This window comes from Eutrigla gurnardus, assembly GCF_963514095.1.
Source record: "Eutrigla gurnardus genome assembly, chromosome: 4".
NCBI classification, from domain to species: domain Eukaryota; kingdom Metazoa; phylum Chordata; class Actinopteri; order Perciformes; family Triglidae; genus Eutrigla; species Eutrigla gurnardus.
The window spans coordinates 28679585-28705230 of NC_139918.1; the positions used below are offsets into that span (position 1 = coordinate 28679585).

Sequence of the window (25646 nt, forward strand, 5' to 3'; positions counted from 1 at the left end):
GGCGTTGCAGGACGCCGCAACATGTAAGTCTGTCATTCCAAAGGAAGTTGCTCGTGTTGTCAATGAGTGATGTGAATGTTTGAAAGTTTTAGTGAAATGCCAGACAGATCAAGAGGAATTTTTAAAGCTTCATTGGATTGGAGTCTTTTCTGATGTGGCGCAACTATTAATACCAACCAATATTCAAAGCTGTACTTCGACTTATTCTCTTTTTTTCCGCGAGAAGATCGGTGCTACTTTCACGTCTGTGCCTTAATTTAAAGGTCGGATATTAAAAGTTGATCATTCAAAGTGTTTTTAATGGACGTAGTCATAGGATTGGTGTGGTGGAGGGGGCAAACAAACACAGGACTTTGAGTCAGGAGACCAGTGTTCGTGTCCCACGTGAAACCAACCAAATTGCAATACAATGCTCTGCAGCAGAGGAGGAGAAATACAGTAGGAGTTTATGAACCGTGTACAGGCTGCCCTCTACACGGAGAATGAAAACCTGCGTCTCTATGAAGACAGATTTCACACTCCTCTGCTGCACGCCGTGCATGAAGGGGGAAAATAAGAAGGCAGAGAAACCAATAAGCTTTCACGGCGCAGATGCAGAATAATCGGAACAGCTGCGTTCGAGCGACCGGTTGACCTTTCCAGGAAAAGAAGCGGCGAATCATTTAAAATACATTTTTATTATGTAGAAACCCAAGACAAAATGTACAACGTTTACACTGGAATGAGTGTTACAGACTGATGTTCTTATGTGATTAATTCAGACAAAACAATAGAAATGTTAATTCCTCTTCTAACATGTTAACATCAAGGAATGCAACGCTATGGTAGAAATGTTTTGTTTTGTTTGTTTAAAAAGAAAAAGCATTCAAAACGAACCTCTTTAAACCAATCCACCCACCCACGCCCACACACACACATGGGTAATGACAATGTACTCTCACTAAGAGGATTCAGTCTAATGCTAATGGGATCTGCAACAGGGTCCACAAAACATCTGTACTTCACAGTGGAAAGTAGCTTCTTTATATTTACACAAAACACTGACAAAATACTGACAAGAACGAGAAAAGAAAACTATGACTCACTGTTTTGACCCGTATGGTCTCAGCTTGTTTGTGAGGATTCAGATGAACATCATACAAACCCTTTCTGATAAGGTTAGCTGCTCCTAATTATCTTTAAAGGTTTATTTTTGTTTTCTTTTTGGAGATGAACAGGTATGGTTTGATTGTTACTTTCTCTAATTATCATCGTTCGCCCCTCTGACCCATCTTAATGTCATACAATCAATCAGACGAGGATCTCTGAGAGGCTGATTGTGAGCCAGGATTCCCCCAGCAACCACTAACCTGACGCTCTCACCCTCTACTGAAGACAACATAATAATGTGATGCTTCAAAGCCGTCGCACCGAGGTGATTTCCTTTAATGTCTTTAATTAAATCCATCAACGCGCCGATTCGTATGAGGATTAAAACCCCCTTAGCAGTGGATCTCGTAGGCGACCTGCGATCCGAAGAGGAGACTCTGACTGAGGAAGAGCTCCTCTGGGTCTGTCGTTTGGGGTCCCTCGCCTCCGTCTGCTGGGTTTCTGCGAAGCCCCATCCCCCCTGATCTGGTCAGTGTTTGCACCATTTCGTGGTCCAGGAGAGCCTCCTTCATACCCTTCTGCTGGACGAAGCCGCTCATCATGGCGCACCGGGACGAGCCGGAGCCCAGGACCGGCTTGGTCCTGTTGAGCACGTACATCTCGTGGCCGTGGTCGTCGCGGTACTCCTCCAGCTGGGCGAAGGTGGTGGGTCCGTCGGAGTAGTCGTTCACGTAGAGGATGCTCTCCTCCTTGCTGGTGCAGTAGGAGCCGCCTTCTTCTTTGCGGTACTGCTGGTGGCGAGTGTAGATCATGATCAGGAGGAGGACGGCGGTGAGCGCCAGCAGGGAGATGCCGACGGCGATGGCGGTCTGCGTGGCGGGGCCGAGGGCGTAGAAGTCCATGCTGTCCTGTTCGTAGAGCAGCTCCTGGCTGACGTCCAGGACCTCCGGCTGGTAGAAGGAGTTGGACGAAGAGGGAGCGAAGGAGTGCATGTTCAGACGAGGCCACAGCTGGGACGAGTACGACGAGGAGGACATGTTGACGGCCAAATGAAAGGTGACTCTGGCCACGCCGCCGGGGTTCCAGGCTTCGCACTCGTAGCGTCCGGCGTGCGCTACGGTCACGTTGCTGAGGAACAGCATGCCGCTGCCCATGTCCGGATCAAAGCTGTCCCTCTCGCCGCCCTCCTCCGCCCCACGCACCAGCCCCTGGATCGCTCCGCCGCTGCCTCCAACCTTGATCCCTCCGCCGCTGGGCACGGCCGTCACCACTCCCCCGACTCCGGGCCTGAAGAGCTCACCGTTGGGTCCCAGCTCTTGAACCAAGCCGCGAGGCGATAACTGGGCCTTTCCGTGGGAGGCTTTCTTCCAGGTCACCTGAGGCTGAGGGTATCCCGACGCCTGGCAGGAGACTCGCAGGCTCTCGCCGAGTCGCACCGTCAGGTGGCTGGGCTCGAGCTGCACCACGGGGGGGATGCAGACCAGGCTGTTGGGAGCCACCTCCACCAGGCTGAGGTGGGAGAGGCGAGGCGGCTCGGAGCACATCAGCCGACGCTGTTCGGCAGAACTCAGCAGACGCTGCCCGTCTTCGCTGATCCAAGTTCTCAGCCAGCCCAGAGCACAATCACAGCGCCACGGGTTCTCTGGAAGAAGACAACATAAACCAAGTGTTTGGTTCATCCAACGACAACAATGAAGCTTGAACCCCACACCTTTCAGCTAAACGTGGCAGAGGATCCCTTAAAGTGTTCAGAAAACAGAGAAACTCCATCTGCTGATGAAGATCATCTCCTAAGATTGAAAGCTTTCCGAGGTCAGGTATTAACTTTGAACCCTAAACTTGGATGTGAAATTCCTGAAAAGTGTAAAAGAAATTGAAAAGTTGTCGATCTCATATTCCACACCAGCAGAGCAAACTGCTAATGAAGATCATGTAATGGGACTGAAAGCTCCAGAACAGACACTTAATTGGCCTCGAGGTGATAGAGCTTGGTAAACAAATGTATTTTGCTCATCGTAATTTAAACTTTGCTCGAGTTCTTCGGGTGTCCATTCCAGGACTAATTTCCCAGGATGGGAGGTCCCTTTTGTAGACATCGCTCCTTCAATTTATTCTGAAAAAAATTGTGTCTTTGAGGGATTTTTTTTCTCATTAAAAGGTTTCTCGTTGGATGAAACACTTTGATATGTAAAACACGTATGAGGGCATTTAAATTTCATTGACACGAGCCTGCAGGCTGCAGCTCTAGCTGTGCACCATCGAGTCAGTTCTTCAGGGCTCACTGAAGTACAGTCAATTCAATGGTGGAGGATTATGTCATATTACAGTGAGACATAATGCGTCTCCGCTCTGCCTACCTGTGACACGGAGCACCTGCAGGCTCACGAGTGGTTTGAGGGACGAGGCTCCCAGGGTGCGGAGGTGATTCCTGCTGAGGTCCAGCAGAGCCAGAGATGACAGGCCAGTCAGAGCCTGCTCCGCCAGCAGCTCGATGCTGTTTTCCTGCAGGTGGAGTTCCTGCAGACGCTGCAGATGGAGGGGGGGAAGACACAAAGCAGAGGAAGGGATGTTATAATGGAGGGAGGGAAAGAAATGTCAATCACAGCACAAGTCAATTCCACCTGACTAAGTCTGTCGTGCACTCCTGTGTGGCGGGGATTAGCCCGACACGTTGTCATGAGTTGGATTTACAGGAGCAGACGTAATCCATTCTGTATGTTCCTTCTGTATAATCCATAAAAAGTCGTCCCGTACAGGAATAGCTTTAGCTTCGCTGGCAAAACAAAACTTTTCTTACCGATTCCGTTTTTTTTTTAAGTTTAAAACAAAATGGTGGTGTATGTAGCACACCTTACTAGCCACAAACACACACACGTATTTATAGCCAAGGCTGTATATAACTCCTGGGTTAGGGATGGCCATTCTGTGGGACCTCTCCGAGGGGCTGCCTGGCCCCCACCAAGCATATTTCACCCGTGGCAGTCTGCCACACATGAAATATGGAAAAGCTCAAGACAAAAGAAAGCTTGCAGCTTCCCAAGGCCGTGGATTAAACGGCCGCTACAGCGGCTCCCCCTGTGGGGAGGGACGGGGGACGACAGGAAGGGGGTCGGCTCACGTTGAAGGCATCAGGGGGTCTGCGGCGATATCAGCAACCCAGCAGTGTCGATGTGGGTGTTTACACTAATCATTTACATTTAAAAGTCAGCTTTTACAAAACGTAATTCAACAACAACATTGTGGCTCGTGAATGTGTTGGGTGGCTAGTCACTTTGGAAAACAATTAGCTCTCCAACCTGCAGTCCCCTGAAGGTGTAGTCCTGCACTCGAGTGATCTGGTTCCCAGCCAGGTACAAGATCCGGAGGTGCTCCAGACCCCGAAACATGTCCGGAGTGACCAGATGGATGAGGTTGCCGTTGAGGGCCAGCTCCAGCAGCTGCCCCTGGCTGAGAAACGCCCCGGGCTCCAGGGCCGAGATGCTGTTATTCTGCAGGTAGAGGTAATGGAGGCTGCCGAGGCGAGTCAGGTCCTGGAGACGGATCTGCACGATAGCGTTGTCCTGGAGGAAGATGGTCTGCAGCGGAGCAGGTAAATTAGATTAGTTTGTGATCACAAATTGATTGCTTTAGAGACACAGAGGAGGCGATGTGATGTTTGAATCGGGTGTTTTGTTTTGGACAAGAAAGCCAGCGTGGCGTGTTGCTGTTCCCGCCGAGCGGAGAAATGTTTTAACCATGAGCGTAGATTGCATTAACAACGGGGCTGTCGCTGGAGTGATCTGCAGTCGCCGCGCTGTGAGGATCTTTGGATACTCGTTCAGGCCGCACTTTTCCTTCTCTTGTGGTTCAGTTCTTTTGCCAAATGCTTTGGAAATTCACAGACCTCGTCAGCAAACAACAAACACTTGAGCCACGCGAGAATGTGTGCCCGACCCACAATGCACGGTGGTCTGCCCGACTGCTAATGTGCCAAGCACTGGCGAAGCCTTCAAAAGAAAGGGGGTGGGCCACGAGGTGAGGTTTGATCAACGAGATAGACCTGCTGGTCTACCTCGTTGATTGAGGTTAATGGCACAATTTATGCGGGACATGCTTTTTTTTATTAATATTCATGAGGAGCAGGAATGTTTGGGGGGGCCTGAACCCGGGAGGAAAGGATGGTATAATGTTCTCAACAGATGATCAGAGGGTGTGTGAGAGTCACTTTCTGAGCAAGAATGAATAATTACACAGCCAAGAGCGCAGCCCCTCCCTCAGGCTTACATCAAAGAGGGTCACAGCGAATTGATTAACCACAATCATTTCAGGGTAATAAGAATGGATGAGAGAGGAAGTCAACTGATACAAAGCCACTGAGTGTGTGTGTGTGTGTGCCCTAACTTAGTGCCGATTGGTCAACTGACCTCGGTGACAGAGTTGACACCCGATGGGATTTCTTTGATCCCGAGTGATCCGCACTCCACCGTGAGGCTGTAGCAGCGACAGCCGGAGGGGCATCCCACAGACGGTCGGGGGACGAGGGTCACGAGGGTCACGAGGATCAGGACGAGCCTGGAGAACCGCAAGAGGACCATGATGGTTTCTTTTACAGTCGACCTTCAGAGACAGAACCTGGAGAGGGGAGGCGGAGGAAGAGGATCATTTAGGCATCAATCACTCAACTCGGCAACAACAAACCTTTTTTTATTTCCCCCTTCGTGGTGAGGCGTTTCATCTAATAGACAGTCGCTGCAGATATGTCCCAAATGCAGATGGTTGTGAAATTGCAAGGGAGGGTTGACAACAGCAAAAAAAAAAAAAAAAACTCCATCTGTTTTCCATTCGACTGTGTCAATTCAGTGGAAATGCAGCAGCTTCTATTATGGGCTTCAATTAATTAAAGATGTGATAAAAAGATGTGCAGGTTGCCTGAAGGACCTCTCTGTTGTCTTTTTAATGCATGCACAAACACACTCTCTCACTCTCTCTCCCTCTCTCTCTCTCTGTGTGTCAGAGAAACCGAGGCGCCGTTTTGACCCCTATAATCTCAGAAACACACATTTACTTTCTCAAAGCAAAAACCCCCGAGTGGCAGCCGGCTCTAATCGTCTGATCAAAAACATCAACGTCGGCTGCTTGCTGCACCTCACAGCAAAATCTCCCTTTGATATGAAAAACCCATCAGCGTGCAACTCATCCCTTCACTTCTTCTTTTTTTTTTTTATTTAATACTTTCATATTTCCATACAGCCCGGAAGGGGATTCTATTGTTACGCTCGACAGTTCACGTCGGACGCCGCGGTATCACGCAGCCCCGGCGGCGTTCACAATAGTTCATCGGCAGCAGATCGCCTGCAGATACCGCAGGGTTGGGCTGGAGATAAAAATGCAGGTTGAAATGTCACACGGCGCTTGTCATTCTGCTCCGGCGACAGCAGGTAGATTGATTGCACCTTGCTGAGCCGCCTGGCCTCGTTCTCGGAGAGCCTCCGTCCGGAAGCAGAAGCAGACATCTCATTGATTCAATCTGAAAGTCTTGCATTGTTATAAAACATTCATGTGGCCGTGTTCCCATATCCCATTAAGCCCGAGCGAAAGTTCTATTTTGATTAAAATTGCCCGCACGTATAATTAATAGCATTTACATCTCGGAATGATTTGGAGTTCATCTAGTTTATTACTTGCACACAGATCTCATAACAGACGAGTGATGAAAGGGTCCCGTGCGTGAAAAAGACTGTGACATAAATATTCAGGGGTTGTCTGAACCGCTCTGTCAGAACCCATATCAAACGTGTCTCATTTGTGGCGTTATAATCCAGACCAGTAATTTAAGTGGGGAAAAAAAAGCACCGGGATCTCCATTTCAGTGAAGTCATTCTCCGCACAGCCACACTGCATTATGAAGCAAATGAGCAATGAAGTGGATTTTAATATTGCATGTTTGAGCGCGTTTTCGAGGATAGCCGGCTCGATTAATACAATGTGACCTACATAAGCGGTTCAATCGTCTTCTCTCAGCAAAAAACACAGGGAGACACTTATTATAAAAAAAGCTTGCCATTTCCTCTCCAGAGCTCTCCAAACAAGCGTGGAGAGAAACTGTACTTCAATTGTTGGGGAGAGAAAGCACAAAAATTGAAATTTCGAATAAGGCCTTGGTCCGTCATTGAGCTTTTGTTACTCCTCACAGTGAGAGGACTTTTAAATAGCTGTGACTTGCTTGAAAGAGTGTCAGGAGGGAACCAGAGAGAGGAAGACGCTCGCCTGCCCTCGGCTAAGAATACACACAGAACAGGATGCAAAGTCTAATTTGTTGTAAGAATATGAGCCCCACCGAAAAACATCAATGCTAATGACGCGCAGCCAGGTGGAGGGAAGAAGCATGCATTTCCCTGAGTCTTTAAAAAGCACCGAGCGGCAACCGTGCCACGCTTTCGGTGTTAGGACGAGGCTGATGAGATGGAGAGATCAATGGCGTTATCAGGGAAACAGGAAGGAGAAGGCGCCGACAAAAATAAAGCACGAGGGGAGGAGGTTTATTTAAATGCCGCCGCCGACTGCGACTTGCCTCGCACAACATGCCACTGTTTCATATTCAGTTTGCCCTCGCTGTGCTCGACTTTCATCTTTTGTCATGCAGATGTGGGATTTCAGTGGTAAGAGGTCAATTTGTTCATTTCCGTCTCGGTAATCCTCTGCGGAACACGCGTAATCTGCACAATCAGATGCTCGTTAGCTAAGCCGCTCTCGGCACTGTCGGCGTTTTTTAAACGGGGGAGGGGGGGAAGGGTGGGGGGGATGCTTTGTTTGGCGTTAAAAAACGAGGTCAGCAACGCGTCTCTATCGAGTGTGTGGAAAATAAATAGGATGATTAGAGCGTAATGTTGCGTGCGTCGATCCGAGTGGCTGGAAAAGACCTGCCAGGGCGGGATGCCAGTCAACGACGTCTAATGAAATGCACGTCACAGCGAGTTCCTGTTCAGCAGTCGGTATCTGCGTTCGCCTCCCGCCATCATGCATCCACACACACTGCGGCTCTGCAAACACACGGCGCGTTCGTACTGGACTCCGGAGCGACTTGGGTGTCGATGTGTCGGAGATGCAGCGGATCATCAGAGTGCTGGAGGCGGAGGCAAAGTTCACATCCCTCTGCTGCCATCGATGCAGGTCGGCCCTCATCTGTTGTTATGGTAACTCTTGTGATGGGGAGGAGGAAGGGGGGGGTTTAGGCAAACAGCCCAACAGAAATAGAGGCTGTCATTTCCTGGAGAAAATTGCTCACAGGAACTTGAGCTACGTGATGACCTCGAGCTCAATTCTCATTCTCCCCCTTGAACTTTTTTTCCCCCTCTTCCTTCCCTCCTCTTTAACTCTCTCCTCCCTCCATGGTTTCTATGGTAGCCTCCATCATTTCCTCTCCCCCCCCCCGCCTCTGACCTCTTTCCTTTCCCATCTCTCGTCCTTCTGCGCTGACTGACAGGTGCTAAATCATTTGTCTCGGAGCATCCTTTCGTCCGCAAATAGACCGAGGCCAAGGCACGTCGAGAACACTGTGGCACTTAACCAAGAGGAACACACTGACGCGGAGCGATAGTCTCCACCATGCACACACACACGCACACACACACACACACACACACACACACACACACTGGCTCATGAACATGCAGAGCACGCCTACAAAGTAGCACTTGTACGCTAGCCACCAACACACTGGGAACACACTCTGACTGGCAGACACAAACGCTCTCGCAGATCCTACCTACAAGCAGCAGCAGCCATCATCAGTCACGGACAAGACCAATACAAACTGGCAGCCATAGACTCTCTCTCTCTCTCCCTCACACACACACAAACACAAACAGATATTTTTGCCAGCGGTAAAGGAAGCTCTGCTCAGTTAATAAGCCTGCATTGATTTCTTTATTTTAGCACTCCGACTGTCCAGCTGGGCTCCGCAGTCATTGATTTTCAACATGAAAGCAGATGTCGGGAGGGTGGAGATTTTGGGATTGCATTTGTGAACGTCCGTGTTGAAGAGAAACAAAGTAAATAAGTGTGTATTGCTTGTGTGTGTGTGTGTGTGTGTGTGTGTGTGTGTGTGTGTGTGTGTGTGTGTGTGTGTGTGTGACTCACTGCCACTTCTCCCAGCGGAACCAGAAACCCCCCCCCCCCCTCCGCTTCTGTGTTTACACAAACTCGATAAATCTTTGCTTTTTAGGAGTTCACATGATAAACTGCTGTGACAGGTCAGTCTGCGATGTGGAGTCAGTCGGGGGTAATGTAAAGCCGGCCAGCAGAAAAGCTCAAAGGTTATCGATATAAAGTGCAAAGAGGCTCAACGCGACTCATAAACTGCTGTTTATTCCGTCTGGGGGCAATGTGATGCTTTACAGGCTGCAGGGACGGTGCCAGTCACACTTCTTTAGTCCATGCACACAGCGAACGGCCGCACCGCTACCCCGACCTGCCGGGAGTGATTGAGAATAATGAACATAAATCGTCTGAGCATCAGCGACTTCTTGTCTTGGGATTCTTGCAGGGCAATTTAATTTTGCGACTGATAATTGAGAGGTAAAAGCACAATGGCAACTTTATGACCGCGTAATCAATATTCATTTTCCATGCTAGATTTACTTTTATGCACTCACTGTCCAGGAAGGGTGATTGTAACGTTACATCATCATTGCTCAGAGCTTAAAGAGACACTGTAAACCTCTTTAAGCCTCGGGACTTCTCCTGTTATTCTGGGCTTTCTTTCCTCTGTAATCCAATTCTTTATCTGCATGACTAAACAGAGGCAACGATGCAAACGCCGTGTAAAAAATGGATGAGTCAAAACAACTAAAGTGTTTTGCACACAAATGATACTGATTTTGGGGGAGGAACGCATTTCTAGCAGGCTGCAAGCTCCGGTTCTAAGAAGTGAAGCCAAGGTTGAAGTGCCTGCATTCTCTCTGCTATATCAGAGCCAATATAGTGAACAAAGAATCCCATCATACAAAGTGAAAAATAGTGACAAACCCTTGATGCCATCATGCATTGTGCTGAAGGAAAAATGGCAGACGGACAAGAAGAGAGAGCGAGAGCAGTGTGATAAGTTGAGGTTATTGCTTTCTTACTTAAAGTCACACGACCACAACTTACTTTATTAATTTGGGAAAATACACATTTACGACGACAGCTGATACCGCTTTACCTTTCACAATAAAAGCCCCAGACGCTGCATCACTCAGAGCATTTATGGAAACTCAACAAAACAGCTCACAATAAGTATTTTTCTTCCAAAACTGCCAACGTTGATCCGACACGCTTTAATTGGGCAACAGCAACAACGTTGTTAACGTTGCATAGAAAATGATCCGAGTGTCTGAAAGTTCTTTTTTCATTCTGCAGATGAGCTCAACATGCAGTCCTTTATACATAGAACTGCCTAGATTAGTGTTTCCCTAACGTTTTTTTTTTTCGGAGACCCACTTTTTAAAGATGCCAAACCAATGCGACCCAATTTACAATAGGCCTCTCAACTATAAATAGTGAGATGAGTGAATTTGTGTTTCAATTAAACGTTCTACCATCTTTATTGCCATTTCCAAGTTACATGATGGTGTCACTGAAAACATATACACATTAAATACTTAAATAAATGAGACCACATGAATCCAATAAGTGGAGTTACCAGGCTATCCCAAACACAATGCACGCCTTTCATATTCGATTCAATGGTTACTGCAGATAGAAACTTTAAATGAAATACTGTGATGAAATTCTGCAAATGTATTGGACCCAATCTTTGGGAATGAGGGGCTTAGATAGTGAGGAAGGATGAGTTGACTTATGGTTTCACCAGCAACACTAACAACTGTCTCACGGGTGAAAGTCCTGTGTTTGTTTGACCAAACCATCCACCCTGACCGCTTTAATATGACTATAATATACTAATCTGACAAAGTGAACATCGTACAGATGTAGAAATAGTGCAATCTGAACCATTTGGAAGGCGGCCATGTTTGCTTGAGGTCCTTAGACTTGACCATGAAGTGTAACCCACCACTGTAGCCACCGAGGTCCAGACCAGTATTTTCCGACTAAAAATAACTTTGACTCTGGTGCAGCAAAGACATTATGACAAAATCCTGACTCAACTTTCTTTGGTTATGTGAACAACTTGAGAGGAAAATGAAACGAGTCAATCAAAGCTCAGCTCTGGACGGGACAAGATACGGGACGAAATGAGGAGGCTGAGAGAAGAAGAAAAAGTAATGAGGAAGAGCAGGTAGTGGCTACAATGGGATTAAAAAAATCCATTTGTGTCATTACCACAGAGAGACAATTACAGTGGAACCAATATAACAGCAAAAACAACTAGCATAATTATACTGTAATAATATTCTTCTATAATAGAAGGTGTTTTGTACAGTTTTTGATTCACATTTCTATTATTCAAATCCAGAATGACACAAAACGAAGATGAATATAATTTAGGTGAATCATTTTGAATGCACTTTACATTTTAATTAAATCCAACCTTCATTTTCAGATGTTTTGTGATCATGTTATCCTCTTCTGTATGTCAGACTGTAGTGTGAACAGATTGTTTATGCTACTGCCCACTGACAAACTTTTGTGAACCACTTATTTTTTCTTGATGAGCGTACGAAGGTTGAAAGCTCTCTGATGTCCCTTAAAGTCGAGCTGAAACGAGGGTGAACTTTAACCTTTGGACCGAGCCAAGCTACCCGTTTGCCTCTGATTCGCGTCTTTATGCTAAGCTAAGCGGCTGCTGGCTCTATGTCTTCATGGCTGGCAACAAAGCAAATAAGCTCATTTTACCAAATGTCCCTTTAGGGTTTTTCCATTTTAGAAAACCAATAAAAAGTGAATGAAACATCAACCACCGTTGGCATGTCACTCAAATCCGAGCATTTAGTGAACATGCTGGCAGCAATTTCCTGTCACCTTCTGAAATACACTGTAGCTGTCAGTGTTTCCTGCTCTTCAAATTTCAAACGAATCTCAACATCACCTGTCTGACACTTGCTCCTGTTTCTTCCTTGCCATTTCTCGCCCCTTTCCAAATGTCAATTTTCTGCAGTCTCTCTCTCTCTCTCTCTCTCTCTCTCTCATGCACACTGTCCATTCTAATTGTCAAGGTTGGTTGATGCAATCGATCAGAGCAATTTCACTCTCAGTAGCTTCATCTGACAGGCTGCAGAATTTATGAGTCAGTGGATCATGCCAGAGCAGAATAAATGGTTTGATTTATTCTTATTTTTTTATATTTATTCTGCTCCATTTTCATCAATCTGTTTGCACCCCACTCCTCTTTGCATCTTCTTACATGCGAGTGTGCAGTAATGAAGAAAGGAAGCGCGGACACACCAATCACATTTGATTGTCGCTCAGTAGTTTCGTAATGTAGCGGGTGGATGAAATCACAGGTTGGAAGATAGATGAGTGAGTCACATCCTCCTCTATTGAGAAGCAGAGAGAAAACTGATTTAATAGTTCCCCGAATTCCTATTAAAGTGTTCACATGACTGAATTTGGATTTGATTTTGTTCTTCTGTTTAGCAGTTCCCTTATTGTGTCCCGTCCCCCATGTGATTCCAGATGGGTGAATTCTGAATTATAAATATTACTCATTTTTGTGGCAGTTGAGTCCAAAGTGCAGGTATCACTCAGGCAGCAAACTAAGTCCAGATTATTTATCCAAAAGTGAAATGAGCGCTTTGCAACGCTTCGATAAACGTTGCTTATCATCGCGCTATATTGCATTTCCGTAGTGTCGTCTGTGCAGCGGTGTTTGCGGAAGGAGCCATTGAATCCTCATAAATTGCGTTCTTTGTCGCCGAGAAAGTGACAGGATCTGTTGGCTGCAGGTGACGGATGTCAGATGTGCGTAATAACGCTGGCGTGTAGCCGAGCGCTGTGGTTATCTGCGACGCCTGGCATATAGACAGGAAATAATGAAACAGTAAATGTGTTATTATTTTTCTCCCATGCGTTTCTGATTTCAGCTGATCTTTGCCATCTGCCCAGTATCCCTCGTTGTACAATTACAGCCAAGACAGAATTCAGTCGTCATTGTCTGGGCAGACAGCGGCCAATGAAAAATTAAAGCTCTCTGCAGGCGTAAGAAGTCGACTTGTCTGTGCAGATCAGTCCACATTAAGACAGATCCCCCCCCCCCCCCCCCCCCCCTTGCAGTTATACAAACGGGGTCCTATCTAGGGGCCCGCTGCCTGGCTCCATGCTGCTTCATGTGCAGAATAGCAATTAACCAGAGGGACTTGCACTAAAAAGAAAACTGTGACTCAGAATTAGGAGGGACAGTTAGCGTGTACCAGTAAACTAGCAGTGGCCGGACATTATATTCTCCCTGGCATCTCCCGCAACGTCCCTGCCAGATTCCTAGAGGGAGTGTGCTGCGCTCAGCAGTGATCTTATTATGCTTCTTTTTTTCTCTCCCCCGTCACAACAGCATCACTTTAATATTCCCATGTGATGTGAATACACAGTGGCCCTTCGGTGAAATTGCTCCTAGTTTGTCTAAATTGCACTCCAAGTTTGAGACAGCTGATTTATTGCTTTAGTACGATGGGACAAACTTTAGTAAATGGATCGCTGCTGCTGTGACACAGTCATTATGAAATAATCATTGAATTATGTTTTTAAAAGTAGAAGCAAGAACAACAAAGAACAACAATAATAAAAACATATAGGATATAAAGTAGATATGGACAGTTTATCAGGTACACCTCACCAAAACCAATGCAATGTCTAAAACAACAACAGCCCTGCAATGAATCGGACACTCAAGATGGCTGTAATGTTTAGTTACGGTTGGTTTTTGAGTAAATTGTACACTATTCCATACACACAAATAACACTCAGCGTCCACTTTATAAGGTACACCTGTAAAGTCTAATCCAAGACAGCCACAACAGGCTCTTATTGTGGTCATAAAGATTTGAATCCAATTGTATATTTTAGCAATGAGGTTGTTGTTATGGCTGTCATTTCTGCCTCACACACATATGTAAAGGCCAGAATATTTAAAAGGTCTTCGCCTCAATAACAAACAAACACATTTCCACATTTCTCCAAAAAAAACATCCTTCACAGCGACAGATGTTACGGCAGCGCCGCTGTATCGGGCTGCATGAGATTGTGTGCTAGTCTATTGGCTGTCAGCTAATAACATTAAGAGGGTGCGCTGCTGGGGATAGTCTGCAGCAGTGATCCCTCATTCGGAGTTTGTTGCTCTGTTGTTTTGCAATAAACTCAGAGGTGTTTCTAATATTTTGTTCATCCACATTCATGGCAATACAGGAAGACTACATTTTGGACTAATCCTCACCACTACTGACCAATATGGGACATGAACACTATTGAAGACAACATGAAACAATAAGGGGATGTGCTCCTGGGCCTATAAAGGGGTTTACCTAGGTGTCAAATAATGTTGATTTATTCAGATATTTTCCACTCTGCATAATCTCCCAAAGTACACTAAAGACTTCAATACAGATGAACACAACGCGGGTCTTTTGGGGGGATTAAAGCGCATTAAATGACATCTTTACAACTAAAAAACAACAACCCCCCCCCCCCCAACACACAACTGCGACCTTACCGTTCCCCTGCGTGCGTGGACTTGATCTCGGCAGCGGTCTCTCCCACTCGCTCAAAACGACTTGGAAGTAGGAAAAAAAAAAAAAGCAAGAAAAAAAAGAAAACGCAACAAAAACAAAAATCTCACTTCAAATCAGTGCAGATTAATGAGCCGGAGCATGGTTTGCCTCCCTGCGCTCGCTCCTCGCTGGGCAGCGGTCTAGAGTCCACCCGGGCTCAGCTCGTCCATTGTAATTGGCTGCTGAGAGCCGGAGGAAAACTGCTCGCATCCGGACGTCAGCGCCGACGGTGGTCGGTTTAGACTCTTTAGAACCCTCCGCTGATGTTGTTGCGCGGCTTTGATTCGTTTTTACTCCTTTTATTTTCCTGCCTTTTCCCCTCCCAACGCGGATGTTTCCAACAGTGACCCACTCCTTAATTATCCCTGCTTGACTTGACTCCCTCCCCCTTTCTCCCTCTGTGTGAGCGAGAGAGAGAGAGAGAGAGAGAGAGAGAGAGAGAGAGAGAGAGAGAGAGAGAGAGAGAGAGAGAGAGAGGGAGGGAGAGAGAGAGAGAGATTCTCGTTCATTCACTTTCCAAACACACACTGGTTGTCACCGATTGTTGCATCGTTAACTTGAAATAAAAGATAAACAGCGACGCTCCGATGTGAAAAGAGTGGTTTCAGCACCGCGGACAGCGGCCGGGTCTTTTATTCTGAAAGGCTACGGGCGTTGGATTTGATCCCTCGCGCTCCGGAGTGACGCTGCTGGTTACATCTCCCGCGGTGGCGACGGCAGCCAGAACACAAGTGTGGAAAAGCGCGTTATGGACTCTGTTGAGGGGGGGGGGGAGCTGATTCAAGCTGAACCGTGGCCCTTCCATATCCTGCAGAAGCACATTGCTCAGTCAGAGCAGGGCATGTCAGACTCCGGGCGAGAGGATGTGTGAGCAGAAGTTATTCTATTTTCCAGCAATTGTTGGACCCCTGTTGATGACCGTTCAGCTGCAGCATTTGTGCCATTGAAATGTTTCGTTGAACAGACTTTTGGGTCGAGGGTCCGATTCCCCCGCGTCGTCTGGAACATTGGCTCCCAACTCTTTTGGTCTTGCGAACCCCCCACGGCTCTGCCAGAAGAACTCCTTCATCAACACCACGCATCGGTCCAAATGTAATTAAAACAGCCAAAGCCTGAAACAATAGATAGCCCCCTAACAAAGCAGTCATTTTCACATGTCGAAGCAGGGTAAATGAGCATATTTAACACCATGAATTGTGGCCCTGTTCCATTTAGTTGAGCCGGGGCCCTGATATTGTGCTGGCTGGCTCAATGGAATTGCTGTGACACTAAATATAATGGGACTATAATTAATTTGATCATTTCAACCTGTATGTGCCCTGCATTTTACATGTCAATTATCCCCCAAAACCCCACTAATGGATAAAGGTGGAAAGAGTTAGTTAAAAGACAGTGGCTGTATTTAAAAATCAAATTTACACCCCCTTCTCTAGCGGTATTCACTAATTTGGCTAAAATGCAGCATGCAGGATGACAAAAATGGCTGGATGTCCTGCTGATTTTTAAAAATCTCCAGCATGCATCACACCTGTCTACCTCTCCAACTGCGTCCCACAATGCAAAGATGCTCAGAATGCCCACTCTATGGTCATGATGACAATAGTGGCCAAAAACAGCAAGTCATGAAACACACTTCTGAGAATTTTTGTAGCGAGAAATCAACTGTGTAGATTTCAAATATTGGAAATATATGGCAAGTTGAGAAGCTCCACAACTGGCATGTCGGCAAGCTGGCGAAGTAGTGACCTGTCAATCACAAGGTACAAGACTTGAAGAAGACTTGAAACTAGAGATTGAGACCATAAACTCATGTTTACTGAGATAATTAATCAAATGATAAGTAGGGTCATGTTCTCATTGACTTTCAAGCAATCAGACTTCTTTTTTCAACCATATCGTCCCCTGATGGCCTGCGGAGAGGATGCTAATTTTAGGCACTTCAGCATTGGTTTCACTCTTCAGCACCGGGTCAGACCAGGTCAGATCCCGCTGAGAGCTGGCTGGAGCAGGAGAGTCTGCTCGGCTGGAGACTGACCTCATAGACTACAGGACTCATTTCCCAGCTGACGGATGGTTTGTCACAACAAAAGTGTCCATTACAAAATGAATGCGTTTGTGGAGTAAAAGCTCGGCGAGCGCCTGGTGGGCGTAGCTCGCTCCCCAGTCGGCCGGCCAGGCTCACGGAGAGGCGGGAAGTAGCGAGGGAAGAGCGGCCTCTGACAGCGCAGACAGATGTTGACACAACATCACCCATTTCCACATTCGTTTTAAAATGACTAAAACTAACAGACTCTCTAATATTTAGAGGGATGGAGGTGTAACTGCTGTTTAGAACATGTTGTCGAGCTGTTTTGAAAAGTTTTCTATTTGTTATAAAAGGGCGGGACAGCTAGACCATGCAGCAAAGGTCAAAGGTTGTGTTTTGAATAATAATAACATTCACTTCTTTTAGTTAATTCTTTTTGGTCCAGTGCTTCAAGAGCTCATTTAGATGCTAAAGCCAGGCCAAGCACACAGCAGATACATTGATTCAACAGTTAAATACTGCAGACGAACGCAGTACAAGTACTGTACATGTGTACTGTGTTCATGTGTAGCATGTAGAAAGGGGTTTTAAATACGCTAATGGATTTTCACCATTTATCTATTCCAACCATTTATCCATTACTTCAACTATAGCTAAACTACTTATCCGTTAGCCTTCTTTTATCCATTATTTTAGCTAATTGCTGGAACTGTTAATTCATTCATTTTAGCTGACGGTTTAGACCTCTCTGCTTTAGTTCCTGATGAGTCGACGTGTGGATATTTTTTTTCTAATCAAAAAGTAATTTCTATTTCCTTTGAAATAAGATAAGAGTTTTGTTGTTAGCTTAGCCCCGGCGATGGCTGAATTACCCTCCCGGTTAGCACACGACTTGTTGCGTGAGCGCCCCTTTGTGATGATGACCTGATCACGCACTAATCAGACTCGCACCGTGGTTAAAACCGTGCCGACCCACATTCAGCATCACTTGATTAATGCCTCTGCACGTGTGCATGAGCGCTGACGCGTAGCTGCGTGTGAAAAGGTTGCCATGCCTGAGCAGGTACATTAGTTTGTGTCTAATTGCGTGTCTGTGTGATGCTGAGGGTGCCGCAGTGTGTGTGCTTGAGCTTGGATTTTAATGATCTCCTCCTACCCCCTCTGGGCCAGCATGAGCCTATTTCGACCCACATCAGGATAATTAACATCACACTCGAATGTCTGTAAGAGCAGAGGGCTCCTTTCACCATCTTCCCTCTCATCCTGCTGTTCTTAATTCTCCCTTTTCGGCTCGGAGGAAAAAAACCGCCCAATGTTGAGACACAACCTGCGGGCTATTTGTATGCAAGTCCCATCCAGTTTATTTGCACATAAATTGGTCCATAAACTTTGCTAACAAGTTGTGTTTTCCAGCCATGAAAAACAAAAGCACCCTATTAAACCGCCAAGTTAGGCAGTTGGGCTTATAATATCATAGTTGCCTGTTTGAATCCCTGGATCTGCAGGGAAATCAGTCCCTAACCCACTCAGTGCACAATCCAACTGTCTAAGTGCACTTGAACAAGTCAGAGTTCCATTAGTGTGCTCTGTGGCCAATCTGAGGAGACGGAGGCTCTCTGGCCCGGAACCAGGTGTGTGTGTGTGTGTGTGTGTGTGTGTGTGTGTTTGAGTTGCCCATAGGGATTGGCTGTAATTAGGAATGTTCTCTTTCTTGACTCGCCTTGTAAATGAAAACACGTATATATCAAAGAGAGAACACGCTGAATGCAACCCTGCTGCGGAGGATTTGTCCGCCTCTAATGTTGAAAGGATGCTGTATAACCAGGTGGCCAACTCTGGTTCTGAAACGTGAAGCCAACGCTGAAGTGCCTTAAACTTGCATTATCTCGACAAAAAGAAGTCTGATTGCATGGAAGTCTATGAGAAAAAATACTTAAGCTTTATTTATTATATTCTTATTATTGTCTTCAACAAATACAACGTGATGTTCATTTAGTACATTATGGTCCATTTAGAGTCCGATGGATCATAAAGCAGGGGATGCTTTAGGGCGGGGCTACCTTGTGATCGACAGGTCGCTACCAATGCAAATATGGTCACTTCCCTTCACTGGTTGCAAAACTTGAAAAAGATGGCGACGGCCAAATGTAGAACGGGAGGCTTCTAAACCGTAGTCCACAATCAACGGGTGACGTCACCATGACTACGTCCGCTTATCATATACCGTTTACTGTAATAACACTTGTTAATGATGACCAGTTCTATGTTGTTTATAAGCCTCTAATCATCAACAAAATATTTGTTTATAACTGATTAATAAGTGTCTTGTTAACTATCACTAATGTGTTGTAAGTCAGCTTTAAACATTTAGTAACCTAAGTGACCAAATCAGTCGTAAATGATAAATAAGTAATTGATAAATATATTATGGTTCACTCTGATCTGGATAACAATAACATTAAGCTCTGCTTATGTTCCGAACAACAACCAAAGTCATTGTAAACGTTTAAATGCATAATATGAGAAACGCAGCATTTCCCTCCCTTCCCTTTCCCATTAAATATGAGACACTTCTTCTCAAATGATCTTACTTAAATCACTGCATCCGGCTCGTTCTTCTCACTAGATGCAAAGAACTTTACTGTCATAACATTGTAGAATACAGTGAATGCTTATATATCAACAGAGTACTTATTTCAGAATATCCTAACAGTTTATTGACGTCTTACAACACATTTGAGACACAAACGTAGGAATGTTTTGTTGACGATGAGTCCCAACTTTATCATTTATTTTTCTAATGGAAGAAACCGGAATTAACAGACAAAACCTGACACGGAAGTAAGAGTGGCTCTTTATCATTGTGAGAAAAATAATTGTGACTGAATCATCCATCTCGCTGTGACAAAAGAAAATTGGCCATTTTCAAACTGACAGGCAAAGATAAACTTTGACGACTTGATTCGCAGACAGATGGAGACCCGACGTAGACTAAATCACAGCACCAACAGGGCGCAGTCATTTCCATACTTTATGGAGCCATATGAACATGATTTCCATATAAATGTGGAAAAACAGGTGAGGAAATAGTCCTCTTTTTTTGGTTGCGACGTGGTCTACATGGGTTGGACTCTAACATGCACACAAAGATGCTGGGGAGATGAACGTGATTTAAAGCGAGCACACACACACACACACACACACACACACACACACACACACACACACACACACACACACACACACACACACACACACACACACACACACACACACACACACACACACACACACACACACACACACACACACAAACACACACACACACACAAACACCATGTAATCAGATGAAAAGTATACAGGACATGAAAGCTTTACCAATGGCCGACAAAACAACAGCAGTAATGCGACAGGCAGATATTTGTTCCACTAATCACAGAGGGGATTGTCAAATACAGTCAGATGGAGGCTAAGAGAGTCTTATGTTATTACGCCCCACTACTGTACACACACACACACACACACACACACACACACACACACACACACACACACACACACACACACACACACACACACACACACACACACACACACACACACACGTTGTCAATCATCCCTCTTCTGGCCCTCACACTTTGACAGCTGTCAGTGATTTTGACGTCCGAGATCGGAGCATAAAGGGATTACGCTGATCTGTGGGGAGGAGGCGTGTCCCCAGCAGATCATTCCAAGGTTGTACACATCAAGTAAACAAAAACACAGTCAAATGAGGGAAATACAAATGTTCTAACATTAAAATGTTTTTATGTAGAAATGTGTTTTTTAAATGTGACAGTTTTGGTTTTGTGGCAAATTTACATTTCCATTTTTTCCAGCAGCACAGAAACAATGTCCTGGTAACTCCTTGACCTCGAAGCATGTTTCAATGGATCGCCCAGACAACACTGAAGAGAGGTGATGCTCTTTTTAAGCTGCACTAATCAATATTGCCGTATTAAAAATGGATGACTTGACTATGGGTGATATGAAAGGGGCTGCTCATATTGACGGAACTATCGAATTTCTATACGGTGCATGTGAAGAACCCGCAGATAATTTCAGTCAAATCACCGGACAAGAACATCAATATTAGAAGATTCTGCAAAACCTTGAGTTGCATTGAATGTTTTGTTTTTACGTCCGATGCTAATGTTTATTCAATTCTCTCTTTCTGCTGTGTTGAAGTTGGAAACGCAACATCTCAATATTTTTTGCTTTCAAGTTGATGTTTTGATCTTGTTAGCAAACAAGTTGCTTATTTACACATCCAGCAGTTAACATTATCATCAGTTTTGAGCCATAATATGATCACCGGGGTATCGGGAACCTCTGGGTCATTCCGTGTCATTTCATCAAATTTCTGAAAATCTTCCCGCCTGACCATCTCAGAAGGTCCTGTAAAAATTATAGTAAAAAGACACACTTGTTAATGGGAAAAATCTGAAATAATATAATATAATATAAAACTAATCATCTAAGAGAGACCATAACACCAGAGATAGAGGCAGAAGTGATAGAAGAACATTTATCTGTAAAAATGGGAGCTCAGCCAATTTGCTACTTCATTTCGACAAGCCACATTTTGGGAGAAGTTTAAATACCTACCATACTAGGTTATACTTGAGCTACACCCCTGACATTCCATGTCTGGAGGCTGTTAGTAACAGATAAACACTGTAGAAGATTTGAAGGCCACAGCTGAGATAGTTCTCCAGAGATTGCTGTTTAAAAATGGCTTTTCAGAGGATGATGCCAAAAACCGTCTAAACTCTAAACTACCCTTCATTCAATGATGTTTCATGAGAAAATATATTGACAGTAGAGACTTAATATTTTGGATTTTTCCTATTCACAAGTGTGTCTTTGTACTGGAATTTGTACAGGACATTCTGAGATGGTCAGGCGGGAGGCATCTGATGAAATGGAATGACATGGAATGACCCCTCTGCCATCTCGAACTTCAGAAAAATAGTGATGTCATGGTGACTACGTCCACTCCCTCATATTACCTCACATCTGGATTCTTACAGGACAAACTACTTCCCATATTGGCTGTTAATGTAGACATAAATGATGAAGTGCCAGATATGACCTTTATAAAGGGGAGCACACCTCTGGTGATATGTTTTCAAAACAAAATTCCATCCATTTAAAGAAATTGGGGGTGACAGAAATCCCAGCGATGGGAATCTGTAAAAGCAGAAAATCCTTTTGCGATGGGGTGAGCTGATCCATTTATTTGTGCTTTTATGTCTCTCTCTAGACGCATTAATGGACAAAAACGTGCACGTCCAAACAGATAACAAGGCGCCGGCAATCAGGGCAGAGGTGTCTTCCTCTTTTTCGGATATCCCCGGATGCCTTTTCATCTGTTATTTCTCAGGAACTCCATTACTATTGCAGACGGGCATCGTGCTTCTGCACCACAATCAATACTCTTCCATTAAGGTGATGAACGGTCCGTTTCCCCAACCCTCCGCAGTCAAGACAAATTCTCAAGACCCACTGATCCAAATCAGTCAACGCGGGCATGACAGGACTACTCCCAGGCGACATGAAGGGTAAAGAGAGTTGACGGCTGGGGGAAGTCTGGCCAACTCCCCACTGGAGGGCATTCCCTGCATCAGGCATCATTTACCTCCACAGCAGCCAGCTCATACAGAGACATTCATTTCTTCAATGTGGAGGGAAGGATACGTTTTATATGTCAACTCTATGATCTAGTCTTGGAGGTTATTTCACACTAAATGTGGGTATTTTTGTTTTAAAAGACAGAAGTGAGGAGGCTGGTCATTTCCATCCTCTTCTGGCATCAGCGAGGTGTCATGATAACTGGTTTGGCATCCATGGGAACCCAAAGAAAGTAAAGTGCCAAGAGAACAAAAGTCTGCCTGGGTATTCTCAGTAAACATGAGTATCATTGTTTGCCAGCCGACAAAGACACACAGTGTTCTTTCATTTAGAGCAAATGCAGAAGTCACCCTCGGGGGGGAAACGGGAATTAGTTTACACATTTCCTTTTCATTCCAGAGATAGACATGTCGCGAAACCTTGGCAGAGGCCGCGCCACGTTAATTTAATAAAGCCAGTGTCGTTGGCTCGCTCCAGAAACTATTTGCCTTCAATTTAACAGTTGACATGTTCTGCTATCTGCTTGGTAATCTGAAGAGAAATGCAGCGGGGCAAAGCAATTACTGGGTGAGTGACAGGCTTGCAAACGAAACATTTAGCGAAGCCAACAAAGCTAATTCTGCATGATCTTCAAACAAAGTTCCCGTTTTTCTGTGGAATAGAGAGGATGGTGTGGATGAGTCATGGCACGGACTGCTAAAAAGATCCACACTGCAACAGGATGAGGGTAAAAACACAGAAAATAATACCAGAAGGAAAAGTAAATGACGATCTTACGCCTTATTAAAGGTGAAGATGATTAGTGAAGATCCTTTTAAATGAAAAACAATCTAAAAGAAGATGATCATAAACCATAAGGTCTTCCTGCATAAATAAAGGATAAATAAAACATATTTTTGTGTCCTGTATTTTTTAAATCAGGCTCTATTTTTCACCTCTACCATGACAGCGAGCTAGACAGCTTCTTCAAGTCGCTTGTAATGATATTTATGATTAAACTGATGATGGAAATTCCCCACCATCAATTTATCCTGAGTGTTTTTTTTTTTTTTATCACAGGGATCGTCCCATCCCTAGAGTCGACTGACATGTAAAATGTTCTAATAATTATAATTTGATATCTCCAAACCATCAGCCAGAAGGTACACACTTGTATTCAGAGTTTCAATTCTCTGTGCCTTTTCCCATTCCTTGTTAACTTGTTAACATTTTAGCATGTCGCACAGTCTCCAAAGTGGTCGAGTCATTGGGATTCATCCTCGAAGCACCGGCAAGGTTTGCTCAAAATTTCACGACAATCCATCAAAGTGCTTTTGTGTTATTTCCAGCTGGACCAAAGAAGCAGAGCCACCGACCAACAGAGTGATTGGCACCGCCGTCATCCATGGCGTGGCTCCAAAATGCCCATCGCAGGTCCACAGAGCCCAAGGTGACGGCTATAAATTACTTGTTTTGTCGGACCAAAGCACAAAGATAAAATAAAATAAATGTTGGACGGTGTAAAACAGAGAAGTAGCAAATTACAGTGAAAAAGCTGGAGCCAGAGCGGGTTTGGCACCTTGGTGTGACTCAAACCATTAATCAACAGTGTTGCAGATTAATTATCTGTCAATCAACTAATCGTTTCAGCACTAGGCCTTCCCTTTTTTTAATACAGTCTATCTGACTCCTGCAGGTTCAAGAACTTTATGAAGTCCTATATTTAGAGATGGGACGATGTGGGATTTCAGCACAATCACAATAAGCGCTGAATTTCCATTATTGGGATAAGAGTTTGTTTCTTAACTAAATGTTCAATGATTCCAGTGTGTTTTTGGTGCCATTTTAAGAGTTTTCAGCGTATTTTAATGATTATTGGGATAATGTCGTGAATCGCAATTATTCTGGCCAAGATAAACATGACATTTTCAGATCGCCCCATGCTTAACATTGTTGGAGAACTCACAAAACCTACAAGCTCTGCCCTACAATCCTCGGTCCAAATGACTGCTTGTACCGTTTTGCATTTTGGAAGACGACGCGGTGCAAACAGCCCGACATCAGGAGGAAGGATCAGTAAATTCATCAGTCTTTCGGTCCTGTCAGATGATCCGAATAACAACAACAACAGCCACTCTCACTCTCTCCCCAAACTCGTTAATGACCGCCAAACACTGCGGTGTCACACAGCAGATATGTTGTCATATTCTAGCCGACAGAACAACGGCAGCTTGCTCGCCTTGGCCCCGAGCGGTGGCTGTAGTTCACTTGTGGTTTGCAGAAATGGGTTCAGAACTGCAGTCACCTTTCAAACAAAATGTAACAATAGTTCCCCGAGCAGGAAAATTGCTTTCTGTCAGACAAAAACCCCTCCAGTCTAGGAAATGTCCTTCAGCCACCCCTGACACACAGGCTGTACCACTCCACCGCGGCGCTGCTCTGAGGACACCACAGACCGCACACAAGGCTTATAATCAAGAGTGACGACCTCCAGCTCTGCCCTCTGTCTGTTACTGTTTGCATCAGTCCTTATAATTCAACTGGTAGTCCATTTGGAAAGGGCTGATTCAATGCATCTTGTTTCCTATCTTCCCCAAACAGGACCGCTCCGGCTGATGTGAGTGCGAAGCCCAACAGACTTATGTAAGTGGAAAAACAGCGACAAGAACAAGTGTGTGCAGTGTTGACACTTAGCAAGCCGGTGACATATAGCCGTGTTCATTATGTAGCTTACTCCTGTACCCTGGCGGCACCTGTGATGGATGTTATGGCCCAGTGATAAAAATAATAAAATGGCTTGGCTATAGCCAGCCACAATCAATTCAAATTCAAATTCAAAGCTTGTTTTAAATTCAAAATGTCAAAGTAATGCCATTTAAAGAAACAGGGGTTCAACACATGCTCAGTGTGTGTATTTGTGAAAGACTATGGAAGCTAAAATGATCAAATGAGTTAAGTCTTTATGAAATTATGATATCAAAATGATAAAAAGCAACATATTCAGGTTTTAACAAGAAATAAATACAGTACAGAATCTCAGTCAGGTTTTAATAAACCATATAAATGACATGCCTACCTCTCGATCACTCCCTAAGATTTGAGTGACCCCTGACCTCTCATCTATCACCACCGCCATTTGTCCTTGACCTTCACTTTGGTCTACGGTCAACTTGAAAACCACCTCAATGGTTGTGGAGATT

General features: G+C 44.9%; 1 protein-coding gene across 2 annotated transcripts; it reads right to left on the bottom strand.

Moving 5' to 3' along the window:
* Nucleotides 1–695: 695 nt before the first annotated feature.
* Nucleotides 696–24483, bottom strand: lrrc24 (leucine rich repeat containing 24). 2 transcript variants are annotated; one of them, XM_084007736.1, is made up of 5 exons: nt 24464–24483; nt 5493–5700; nt 4386–4664; nt 3447–3615; nt 696–2731 (listed from the first exon to the last, which is right to left on the bottom strand). In XM_084007736.1, exons 2-5 carry the CDS (start codon nt 5661–5663, stop codon nt 1482–1484), a joined length of 1869 nt encoding a protein of 622 aa, XP_083863862.1. In that variant the 5' UTR covers nt 5664–5700; nt 24464–24483; the 3' UTR covers nt 696–1481. The 2 variants fall into 2 exon arrangements, with proteins under 2 accessions (XP_083863862.1, XP_083863861.1); XM_084007735.1 differs by lacking the exon at nt 24464–24483 and adding an exon at nt 14711–14796.
* Between the last annotated feature and the right edge of the window lie 1163 nt (nt 24484–25646).